Source organism: Ostrea edulis, chromosome 1 (assembly GCF_947568905.1).
Source record: "Ostrea edulis chromosome 1, xbOstEdul1.1, whole genome shotgun sequence".
Taxonomy (NCBI): Eukaryota; Metazoa; Mollusca; class Bivalvia; order Ostreida; family Ostreidae; genus Ostrea; species Ostrea edulis.
In genome coordinates, this window is record NC_079164.1 from 9445466 (window position 1) to 9459515 (window position 14050).

The following is a 14050-nucleotide window of genomic DNA, read 5'->3' on the forward strand; positions in this document are numbered from 1 at the left end:
ATACATATATACACATGACAGTTACTATACATATATACATGTGATAGTTACTATACATATATACATGTGATAGTTACTATACATAGATACATGTGATAGTTACTATACATAGATACATGTGATAGTTACTATACATATATACATGTGATAGTTACTATACATAGATACACATGACAGTTACTATACATATATACATGTGATAGTTACTATACATATATACATGTGATAGTTACTATACATAGATACATGTGATAGTTACTATACATATATACATGTGATAGTTACTATACATAGATACACATGACAGTTACTATACATATATACATGTGATAGTTACTATACATAGATACATATGACAGTTACTATACATATATACATGTGATAGTTACTATACATATATACATGTGATAGTTACTATACATAGATACATGTGATAGTTACTATACATAGGTATGTGTGATAGTTACTATACATAGATACATGTGATAGTTACTATACATAGATACATGTGACAGTTACTATACATAGATACATGTGACAGTTACTATACATAGATACACATGACAGTTACTATACATATATACATATGACAGTTACTATACATATATACATGTGATAGTTACTATACATAGATACATGTGACAGTTACTATACATAGATACATATGACAGTTACTATACATATATACATGTGATAGTTACTATACATAGATACATGTGACAGTTACTATACATAGATACATGTGATAGTTACTATACATAGGTACATGTGACAGTTACTATATATAGATACATGATACATGTGACAGTTACTATACATAGATACATGTGACAGTTACTATATATAGATACATGTGACAGTTACTATACATAGATACATGTGACAGTTACTATATATAGGTACATGTGACAGTTACTATATATAGATATGTGTGACAGTTACTATACATAGATATGTGTGACAGTTACTATACATAGATATGTGTGACAGTTACTATACATAGATACATGTGACAGTTACTATACATAGATATGTGTGACAGTTACTATACATAGATATGTGTGATAGTTACTATACATAGGTACATGTGACAGTTACTATACATAGATACATGTGACAGTTACTATACATATATACATGTGATAGTTACTATACATAGATACATGTGATAGTTACTATACATAGATACATGTGACAGTTACTATACATAGATACACATGACAGTTACTATACATATATACATGTGACAGTTACTATACATAGATACATGTGACAGTTACTATACATAGATACATGTGACAGTTACTATACATAGATACATGTGATAGTTACTATACATAGATACATGTGACAGTTACTATACATAGATATGTGTGATAGTTACTATACATAGGTACATGTGACAGTTACTATACATAGATACATGTGACAGTTACTATACATAGGTACATGTGACAGTTACTATACATAGATACATGTGACAGTTACTATACATAGACACATGTGATAGTTACTATACATAGATATGTGTGACAGTTACTATACATAGATACATGTGACAGTTACTATACATAGATACACATGACAGTTACTATACATAGATACATGTGACAGTTACTATACATAGATACATGTGACAGTTACTATACATAGATACATGTGACAGTTACTATACATAGATACATGTGACAGTTACTATACATAGATACATGTGACAGTTACTATACATAGATACATGTGACAGTTACTATACATAGATACACATGACAGTTACTATACATAGATACATGTGACAGTTACTATACATAGATACATGTGACAGTTACTATACATAGATACATGTGATAGTTACTATACATAGATACATGTGATAGTTACTATACATATATACATGTGATAGTTACTATACATAGACACATGTGACAGTTACTATACATATATACATGTGACAGTTACTATACATAGATATGTGTGATAGTTACTATACATAGATACATGTGATAGTTACTATACATAGATACATGTGACAGTTACTATACATATATACATGTGATAGTTACTATACATAGATACATGTGACAGTTACTATACATAGATACATGTGACAGTTACTATACATAGATACATGTGATAGTTACTATACATAGGTACATGTGACAGTTACTATACATAGATACATGTGACAGTTACTATACATAGATACATGTGACAGTTACTATACATAGATACATGTGATAGTTACTATACATAGATACATGTGATAGTTACTATACATATACACCTGTGACAGTTACTATACATAGGTACATATGACAGTTACTATACATAGATACATGTGACAGTTACTATACATAGACACATGTGACAGTTACTATACATAGATACATATGACAGTTACTATACATAGGTACATATGACAGTTACTATACATATATACATGTGATAGTTACTATACATAGATACATGTGACAGTTACTATACATAGATACATATGACAGTTACTATACATATATACATGTGATAGTTACTATACATAGATACATGTGATAGTTACTATACATAGATACATGTGATAGTTACTATACATAGGTATGTGTGATAGTTACTATACATAGATACATGTGATAGTTACTATACATAGATACATGTGACAGTTACTATACATAGATACATGTGACAGTTACTATACATAGATACATGTGATAGTTACTATACATATATACATGTGACAGTTACTATACATAGATACATGTGACAGTTACTATACATAGGTACATGTGACAGTTACTATACATAGGTACATGTGACAGTTACTATATATAGATACATGTGACAGTTACTATACATAGATACATGTGATAGTTACTATACATAGATACATGTGACAGTTTCTATATATAGATACATGTGACAGTTACTATACATAGATACATGTGACAGTTACTATACATAGATACATGTGACAGTTACTATACATAGATACATGTGATAGTTACTATACATATATACATGTGACAGTTACTATACATAGATACATGTGACAGTTACTATACATAGGTACATGTGACAGTTACTATACATAGGTACATGTGACAGTTACTATATATAGATACATGTGACAGTTACTATACATAGATACATGTGACAGTTACTATACATAGATACATGTGACAGTTACTATACATAGATACATGTGATAGTTACTATACATAGACACATGTGACAGTTACTATACATAGATACATGTGATAGTTACTATACATAGATACATGTGATAGTTACTATACATATATACATGTGACAGTTACTATACATAGATACATGTGACAGTTACTATACATAGGTACATGTGACAGTTACTATACATAGATACACATGACAGTTACTATACATAGATACATGTGATAGTTACTATACATAGATACATGTGACAGTTACTATACATAGATACATGTGACAGTTACTATACATAGATACATGTGACAGTTACTATACATAGACACATGTGATAGTTACTATACATAGGTACATGTGATAGTTACTATACATAGATATGTGTGATAGTTACTATACATAGATACATGTGACAGTTACTATACATAGATACATGTGATAGTTACTATACATATATACATGTGATAGTTACTATACATAGATACATGTGACAGTTACTATACATATATACATGTGACAGTTACTATACATAGATACATATGACAGTTACTATACATAGATATGTGTGATAGTTACTATACATAGATATGTGTGATAGTTACTATACATATATACATGTGACAGTTACTATACATAGATACATGTGATAGTTACTATACATAGATATGTGTGATAGTTACTATACATATATACATGTGATAGTTACTATACATATATACATGTGATAGTTACTATACATAGATACATGTGACAGTTACTATATATAGATACATGTGACAGTTACTATACATAGATACATGTGATAGTTACTATACATAGATACATGTGATAGTTACTATACATAGGTATGTGTGATAGTTACTATACATAGATACATGTGATAGTTACTATACATAGATACATGTGACAGTTACTATACATATATACATGTGATAGTTACTATACATAGATACATGTGACAGTTACTATACATAGATACATGTGACAGTTACTATACATAGGTACATGTGATAGTTACTATACATAGATACATGTGATAGTTACTATACATAGATACATGTGATAGTTACTATACATAGATACATGTGACAGTTACTATACATAGATACATGTGATAGTTACTATACATAGATACATGTGATAGTTACTATACATATATACATGTGATAGTTACTATACATATATACATGTGATAGTTACTATACATAGATACATGTGACAGTTACTATACATAGATACATGTGATAGTTACTATACATAGATACATGTGATAGTTACTATATATAGATACATGTGACAGTTACTATACATAGGTACATGTGATAGTTACTATACATAGATACATGTGATAGTTACTATATATAGATACATGTGACAGTTACTATACATAGGTACATGTGATAGTTACTATACATAGATACATGTGATAGTTACTATACATAGATACATGTGATAGTTACTATACATAGATACATGTGACAGTTACTATACATAGATACATGTGATAGTTACTATACATAGATACATGTGACAGTTACTATACATAGACACATGTGATAGTTACTATACATAGGTACATGTGATAGTTACTATACATAGATACATGTGACAGTTACTATACATAGATACATGTGACAGTTACTATACATAGATACATGTGACAGTTACTATACATAGATACATGTGATAGTTACTATACATAGGTACATGTGACAGTTTCTATACATATATACATGTGACAGTTACTATACATAGGTACATGTGATAGTTACTATACATAGATACATGTGACAGTTACTATACATAGATACATGTGACAGTTACTATACATAGGTATGTGTGATAGTTACTATATATAGATACATGTGACAGTTACTATACATAGGTACATGTGATAGTTACTATACATAGATACATGTGACAGTTACTATACATATATACATGTGATAGTTACTATACATAGATACATGTGACAGTTACTATACATAGATACATGTGATAGTTACTATACATAGATACATGTGATAGTTACTATACATATATACATGTGATAGTTACTATACATAGATACATGTGATAGTTACTATACATATATACATGTGACAGTTACTATACATAGATACATGTGATAGTTACTATACATAGATACATGTGACAGTTACTATACATAGATACACATGACAGTTACTATACATATATACACATGACAGTTACTATACATATATACATGTGACAGTTACTATACATAGATACATGTGACAGTTACTATACATAGATATGTGTGATAGTTACTATACATAGGTACATGTGACAGTTACTATACATAGATACATGTGACAGTTACTATACATAGATATGTGTGATAGTTACTATACATAGATATATGTGACAGTTACTATACATATATACATGTGATAGTTACTATATATAGATACATGTGACAGTTACTATACATAGGTACATGTGATAGTTACTATACATAGATACATGTGACAGTTACTATACATATATACATGTGATAGTTACTATACATAGATACATGTGACAGTTACTATACATAGATACATGTGACAGTTACTATACATAGATACATGTGACAGTTACTATACATAGATACATGTGACAGTTACTATACATAGGTACATATGATAGTTACTATACATAGATACATGTGACAGTTACTATACATAGATACATGTGACAGTTACTATACATAGATACATGTGATAGTTACTATACATAGATACATGTGACAGTTACTATACATAGGTATGTGTGACAGTTACTATACATATATACATGTGACAGTTACTATACATAGATACATGTGATAGTTACTATACATAGATACATGTGACAGTTACTATACATAGGTACATGTGACAGTTACTATACATAGATACATGTGATAGTTACTATACATAGATATGTGTGACAGTTACTATACATAGGTACATGTGATAGTTACTATACATAGGTACATGTGACAGTTACTATACATAGGTACTTAAGCCAAACTGGAAACAAAGGTGGGATCACAGTGACACTATTGAGCCTTTGGTTGCCAGCCTAATGCACAAGTTACTTATTCCAGTCAAAACATAAAAGAAAGAAACTGGAATTTTCTTCACCATTTGGAATTTGGTCTTTGTTTTATGTTAAATCTCATGACATATTTTAAAAATTACAGAAATGAATGTTATTTCAGAGAATGACTGGGCATGAGGGGTATGTTTGGTTTCTCCCTGGTTGGTATGAACATGACTGGTGGGACGTGGATTACCACAACAAACAAGTCCACCCCCAGGACGCCGTGCCCTGCGACACGGGAATGATGAGATACGCTGTGGACGGACATTTCATGCTGTCCAAAGTGTTTTCTGGCTCCATTAAATCATTAGTGATTGGAAACCTGACAGTGGGACGGTACAAACAGCTGTACACCGAACAGATCAGTAAACAGGTATACACCGGTCAGAACTGGTACAAACAGCTGTACACAGAACAGATCAGTAAACAGGTATACACCGGTCAGAACTGGTACAAACAGCTGTACACAGAACAGATCAGTAAACAGGTATACACCGGTCAGAACTGGTACAAACAGCTGTGTACAGAACAGATCAGTAAACAGGTATACACCGGTCAGAACTGGTACAAACAGCTGTGTACAGAACAGATCAGTAAACAGGTATACACCGGTCAGAACTGGCACAAACAGCTGTACAATAAATGTCAAAAAATAAACACCTAATCTTTATTTTCATGTTATATTTAGATGTGAATTCTTTATGGGTTCCATGTACAGTCTACTCCGGATATAATGAAATTCAGGGGATCGACCTGAAGTGTTCATTATATCCAAAGTCCAATATAACCAATGCTGAACTACACAAATATTGCTACTGGGGGATTTATTTTAACTTCAATATAACAGATAGTTCAATATCACCGACTTCAATATAAGTGGAGTGGACTGTAATCAGTAATGTCCCATTTCCTAGAACTCTCTTTGGTTTTCCCAACAATTAACAAAGTAGAATAACTGTGGAGGCTTCATTGTCACACATTAACTATAGTGGTTTAGTGTGATTTGATGTCATTGTGAATTAAATTATTATCAAATGAACCAAAGCATATCTATCAAGTTACATGTATTTCAAAACCAAATAATGTTGGAATATAGATCTGATAACTTACAGAATGGTTGTATCTTTTTCAGGGTGTAACATCGAGTTCGTTTGCAAGCTTTGTGTACGACGCGGTGTGGGTTTATGCCCTGGCATTGCATTCCTTGCTGGAGTCTGATCCGAGTGCCGTCAAACATTTTCATTCAGAAAGAAACACAAGGTTTGTGTATCAGAAAAATTTCGATCGCATGCAACATTGCTTTACGTTCCTGTAAACCGGAGAATCACTGAGTGAGTCTACATACCCTATCTATCTGTACTTACAGGCGTCTAGTGGCCAATATTGCAAGGACAAACTTCCGGGGAGCCTCAGGGGAGATGCGTTTTGAGGGGAGTGATCGTCCCAGTGACATTAATTTGATGCAGTTCTTCCACAATGGAACCTGTGTGATTGGTTCTTACAAACCAGGAACTGCACTCAAAGGGGGAAAACTCCACCTTGACGTGTCCAAAATTAAATGGCTGACTTCTACTGGAGAAGCTCCCACTGATGGGCAGAGAGGTTTGTAAAATAAAGTCCAAGAGACACATGCATTTATAGCCATTGAGAAGTTAAATGTACCCTCCGAATGTCTGCGTACCCTTAATAATTTACAATCTGCATCTAATATACCAGTACCTGTCTAAGGTACCCCAACATTTGCAAGGCCTGCAATCTGAAATTTTTTTCACTTGATAAAATGAAGTTTATATTGGTCACTCAAAATACTCTGCAATACAAAAGAATACTACAGTATTTTTGTTTAATCATGGTGATCAATGAATCAGACTTTTTTTTCTCATCTAAATAAAAGTAAATTAAATATTTGTAATAAAACTGCTCAAGTTTTGTAAACAGAGAAAAAAATCCACAGACTTCAACATTACCATGGATTAAGGTATATCTAGTGTTTGATTGATCTGTAAGGCGGAGCTAATATTTGATTGATCTGTAAAGGCGGGGCTTGTTTTCTCTTCCTAATTTGATTGATCTGTAAGGTGGGACTTGTTTTCTATTCCAGGGAGTGAGCATTGTGTGATTGAGAACCTGCGGCAGTTTTTTGGAGTGACCTGTGAGATGGCTATCATCATCGCTAATATCATCGGGTTCGCTTTCCTCATTGTCCTGGTGCTGGTTGTCATCGTCTTCATTAAATACAGGTCAGACTTGTTCCTATTTGTACCTGTAGACTGTAGATTTATCTATATGAAAGCACAAAATCCAACCCTACTTTCTGAAAGTGTCGGATCTGAAAAGATACAAAACCAATAAGAAATTTATGCAAGTAATTTGTTATGTAATATATGTCTTTTGATAAAGTCGCATGCTGTGTCGAAAATCTGAGTTTTAAATAACCAGCAGTGCCATGGCCTTTTCAGTGTATATTGTATTACATCAACGTCCGTCTCTATGATATAGACTCAAATAAATATAAAAATTAGATATATATATATATTCCTGACTTCTAAAACTAATTATCAATATTTGGAATCATATTTAAAATCTAATTTCATCATGAATTTTATTGACTTTCAAATATCAGCATTCTGTGGATTAGAAATCTATTTGCTCAGTTTATAGTCATAGAGTCAACACACAGGCAAGTGACCCCAATTTTATCAATTGATTACGAGTGACCCTGATTTTATCAATTGATTACAAATTACCCCAATTTTATCAATTGATTATGACCCCGATTTTATCAATTGATTACGAGTGACCCTGATTTTATCAATTAATTACGAATGACCCTGATTTTATCAATTGATTACAAGTGACCCCGATTTATCAATTGATTATGAATGACCCCGATTTTATCAATTGACTATGAATGACCCTGATTTTAGAAATTGATTACAAGTAACGGACCCCTCCCTATGTTTATTTTTAGGTATGATGTAAAGATGCGCAGCACACATGACCGTATGAAGGAGCTAGGTCTGCTGCCCAATGACTTTGCCAAATGTTTTACTCTAGATGAGTGGGAGATGCCCAGGGACAAAGTGGTTCTGAACAGGAAGCTTGGGGAGGGGGCGTTTGGTACCGTGTATGGTGGGGAAGCCTATCAGGACAACGAATTGTGGGTAGCTGTCGCGGTGAAAACACTGAAGATTGGATCAAGGGTGGAGGAAAAGGTCAGCTAGCAAAACTTATAAAATACTCTCAGACTGGTTAAGTAACCTATTGACAGTTAATTTGTCCTATTTTAAAAGAGATATGTTTTAATGAATATTTTTGAATTATGTGACAATGAATTTAAGTAAATTTGAAAATACAGTATATATCCAACAGTTTTAAGAAAGATATAATTTAAACTGGAAGTATGACCTCAATAATAGATTGATATTAACTGGACTTGTGACCAAAATAACAGATTGATTTTAACTGGACGTATGACCAAAATAACAGATTGATATTAACTGGACGTTTGACCTCAATAACAGATTGACTTCCTGAGTGAAGCAGAGATTATGAAGAGATTTCACCATCCAAACATCGTACAACTACTGGGAGTGTGCACTCGAGGGGAGCCGTTCATGGCCATCATGGAATTTCACCTGTACGGTAAGGTCGGCTCTGTCTAGAGATTTCGGTAAATACATGAATGTACAGGTGTTTTCTATATTATTTTTACATGTATTAGAGTAATTAACAATTGCAGTCTTTTCACAATTGTATATGAACTTTTCTGATGTAGTGAGTGTGATGAACTCGGCTATGTTTTGTATATGAACTTTTCTGATGTAGCGAGTGTGATGAACTCGGCTATGTTTTGTATATGAACTTTTCTGATGTAGTGAGTGTGATGAACTCGGCTATGTTTTGTATATGAACTTTTCTGATGTAGTGAGTGTGATGAACTCGGCTATGTTTTGTATATGAACTTTTCTGATGTAGTGAGTGTGATGAACTCGGCTATGTTTTTACAGGTGATTTGAAGACTTACCTGCTGTCCCGTCGAAACCTAGTGGGCCTGGAGTGTAAGGAAGCGGACGAAATCCGGCCGGAGAGACTGACCATGATGGCTTTAGATATCTCCTGTGGCCTCCGCTATATCCATGACTTAAAATACGTGCACAGGTAAAGCAATCTTCTGAACTCTTTACAACTCTTCCACATACTTATACTTCGCAGGGGTGGGGGTCTTATTTGCATACTTTGTAAGTTATATGTAAAGAGAATGTAAGGTCGAATTAAAACTTTCAAAAATGGGTAAAAAAAAAAAATCAACACACACACACATAAAAAGATAAAGGGGCATATTTCAATAGAATGCTTTCCATGTATTTCTGAGACGCCATGGTGTAAAATAATTACAAACATATGATTATATATGTATCGCCATGGTTTTATTATGCAAGAATACTGAAATTATACAGAAAAAAAACGTACTTCATATTTTAAAGGTGTAATATTTTTTTCCTCACATATTTCTTTGTGCTGTATAATGTTGTTGCTATGGCTGTACAGATTTCTTTGTGTTATATAATGTTGTTGCTATGGCTGTACAGATTTCTATATGTTGTATAATGTTGTTGCTATGGCTGTACAGATTTCTTTTTGTTGTATAATGTTGTTGCTATGGCTGTACAGATTTCTATATGTTGTATGATGTTGTTGCTATGGCTGTACAGATTTCTTTTTGTTGTATAATGTTGTTGCTATGGCTGTACAGATTTCTTTTTGTTGTATAATGTTGTTGCTATGGCTGTACAGATTTCTTTTTGTTGTATAATGCTGTTGCTATGGCTGTACAGATTTCTCTCTGTTGTATAATGTTGTTGCTATGGCTGTACAGATTTCTTTTTGTTGTATAATGTTGTTGCTATGGCTGTACAGATTTCTTTTTGTTGTATAATGTTGTTGCTATGGCTGTACAGATTTCTGTATGTTGTATAATGTTGTTGCTATGGCTGTACAGATTTCTTTGTTGTATAATGCTGTTGCTATGGCTGTACAGATTTCTTTATGTTGTATAATGTTGTTGCTATGGCTGTACAGATTTCTATATGTTGTATAATGCTGTTGCTATGGCTGTACAGATTTCTTTGTTGTATAATGTTGTTGCTATGGCTGTACAGATTTCTTTATGTTGTTGCTATGGCTGTACAGATTTCTATATGTTGTATAATGTTGTTGCTATGGCTGTACAGATTTCTTTTTGTTGTATAATGTTGTTGCTATGGCTGTACAGATTTCTGTATGTTGTATAATGTTGTTGCTATGGCTGTACAGATTTCTTTGTTGTATAATGCTGTTGCTATGGCTGTACAGATTTCTTTATGTTGTATAATGTTGTTGCTATGGCTGTACAGATTTCTATATGTTGTATAATGCTGTTGCTATGGCTGTACAGATTTCTTTGTTGTATAATGTTGTTGCTATGGCTGTACAGATTTCTTTATGTTGTTGCTATGGCTGTACAGATTTCTATATGTTGTATAATGTTGTTGCTATGGCTGTACAGATTTTTTTATGGTTTTGATCTGTTTCGTAGAGATCTGGCCTGTAGGAATTGTTTGATTCACTCCAGCGGTCGAGTGAAGATTGGAGACTTTGGAATGACTCGTCCAATCATCGAATCCGATTACTACAGATTTACAAAGAAAGGTACCCCTACACTTATCCTAGATTTAGAATGACCCACAGAATGATGTATTCCCTATTGGGAATTCAAAATTGTTTTATTTTTTTTACATTATTATAAAGGGAAGAAAACATTGTGTGGTGTTTTGTTTGTATATGTGAACCTGACTTTCTCTGTCCTTCGCTGTAGGCATGCTCCCAGTCAGATGGATGTCCCCAGAGAGTTTATCGGACGGCCTCTTCACGGCTAAATCAGATATGTGGAGTTATGGAGTGTTACTGTATGAGATTGTGACATTTGGAAGTTTTCCTTATCAAGGTCTGTCCAACAGCCAAGTAGTGGAGTTTGTCCGCTCTGGATCCCGTCTGATGCTACCTCGACAGTGTTCAGAGGACCTGTGTACATTTATTTACAGTTGTCTAGCCTACGAGCCCTGCGACAGACCTAACACCTGTGAGGTCATTGACCAGCTGCTGAAGCACCCCGACTTCCTCCTCCCCTGCTTAGATGCCCCCACAACAAGTGTGGAGGACACGGAAGACACAGAGCTTCTGACATCATCACAGCATAATACTATCACCAAATCCCATTCCTTGAACCTCACAACTCTGTTAAATCGCTTATCTACTGCCTCCAATGATGGCAAGAGACTCAGTGGAGCCAGCCAAGGGGGCAAGACCCCCTCCAAGTACACCATCAAGACGTTTGTGCCCGCCATTCTGGGTCGCCCCAGAAGCAACAGCATTAGCTCCCCTCAACCTAGTCAGAAAAATCATGAATATTTTGAAATCCATGACGAAAGTCCCTCTAATACCTTGGTGAAATCTCATCGTCATTCTCTGGAACTCCAGAGGGAACTCATTCAAATGGAGCCTAGCATTTCACTGGGGGATACATATCCCACCGCCGGGGAACGAACAGACACCACAAGTGATTATTTCAGTGACAATTCCAAAGAGATTGTTCAAAACCTGACATTCGAGTTTTGTCAAACAATTACGTCACTATGATTGTCAATCAAAATTTGTCTCAAAAAGAACTGCATTCAAGTCCCCCCCCCCTTTCCCCCGATATTCCATTTTGTACATAGCATTCAGTGTTCCTACATAACATAGCAGCTTGCCCACATTAATTTATCATGTGCCTATCAGCCTTAGACTGAAGAAATAAATGGTGCTTAATCTCCTCCCTCAGAGGACATTGTCTCCAAAACCTGTGATAATTCCGTCGTCTCGACAGCGGGACGTTCATGACCAGTTTTACGTCATGTCATTTGAATTGATTGTATTTGTCAGGGATACAACATTTGATGAAATCTTACGTGTACATACTAAGGCTAAGAAAAAAAATCTTTGATTCTTAAGCTCTATCATATCAGTTCCAGATATTCTGATAAGGGAGGTAACTTGAAATTCAATTTTAGACACAAAGTTTAAGGATGTTAAAAGTTGCTAAAATAATGTATGTATGCATACTCTTTAATAAATGGAAAGAAAACATTGATCATAAATAATATTAGAATATAATGAATGATATAGAATATTTCTACCGATTTTTTTTTTTTTTTTTTTTTTTTTTTTTAGAATTTTGACAGTTGATGGAAGTCCAAAATGCTTCAGGGGGGTGAAAATGAATAAAAATAAACTTCACATTAAAATTTTAGCTGAAGAATCAAAAGATAAATTATCCAAGCCTTAAACTATACATTTAGTAATATGCAGGGATGACTTATGTAAATGTACAAACATTTCTCATACTCATATGGCATGAATTCATTTACATCAAAATGATTGCAATGATGATGTCGTGAAAAGACAATGCTTTCATGTAATGATGAGAATGACAGTATACAAATGTATGTTTGGTTTCAGAATCTCCGAGTATTGCAGTCCCCTAGGTGATTTCCTGATTTATTGTAAGTTTTATACAGTAAGCTTTACTAAAGATACTTAATGTGTCAGGGACTTTTGTTGTTTTGATTCTTTGTTCTGATGTACATGGACCAGTTAACTTCACAATTTCTCATCATGACAAGCAATAAGTCTGATTTATTCCATCATTGTCACTGTGTGTACATTTATCATCCTATTAATACCTACAATAAACTGTTTTTGTGTG

General features: G+C 33.4%; 1 protein-coding gene across 8 annotated transcripts in view; it reads left to right on the forward strand.

Annotated features, from left to right (window-relative positions):
• LOC125664158 (atrial natriuretic peptide receptor 2-like) overlaps positions 1-14050 on the forward strand; it is a 34822-nt gene extending 20772 nt beyond the window's left edge. For all 8 annotated transcript variants that reach the window (XM_048896722.2, XM_048896724.2, XM_048896725.2 and 5 more), the window contains 9 exons: positions 6383-6637; positions 7397-7524; positions 7631-7866; positions 8366-8504; positions 9236-9479; positions 9789-9909; positions 10275-10425; positions 11843-11955; positions 12122-14050. In XM_048896722.2, coding sequence (XP_048752679.2) covers positions 6383-6637; positions 7397-7524; positions 7631-7866; positions 8366-8504; positions 9236-9479; positions 9789-9909; positions 10275-10425; positions 11843-11955; positions 12122-12942 — 2208 coding nt within the window. In that variant the 3' untranslated portion in view covers positions 12943-14050. The remainder of the gene's footprint in view (positions 1-6382; positions 6638-7396; positions 7525-7630; positions 7867-8365; positions 8505-9235; positions 9480-9788; positions 9910-10274; positions 10426-11842; positions 11956-12121) is intronic.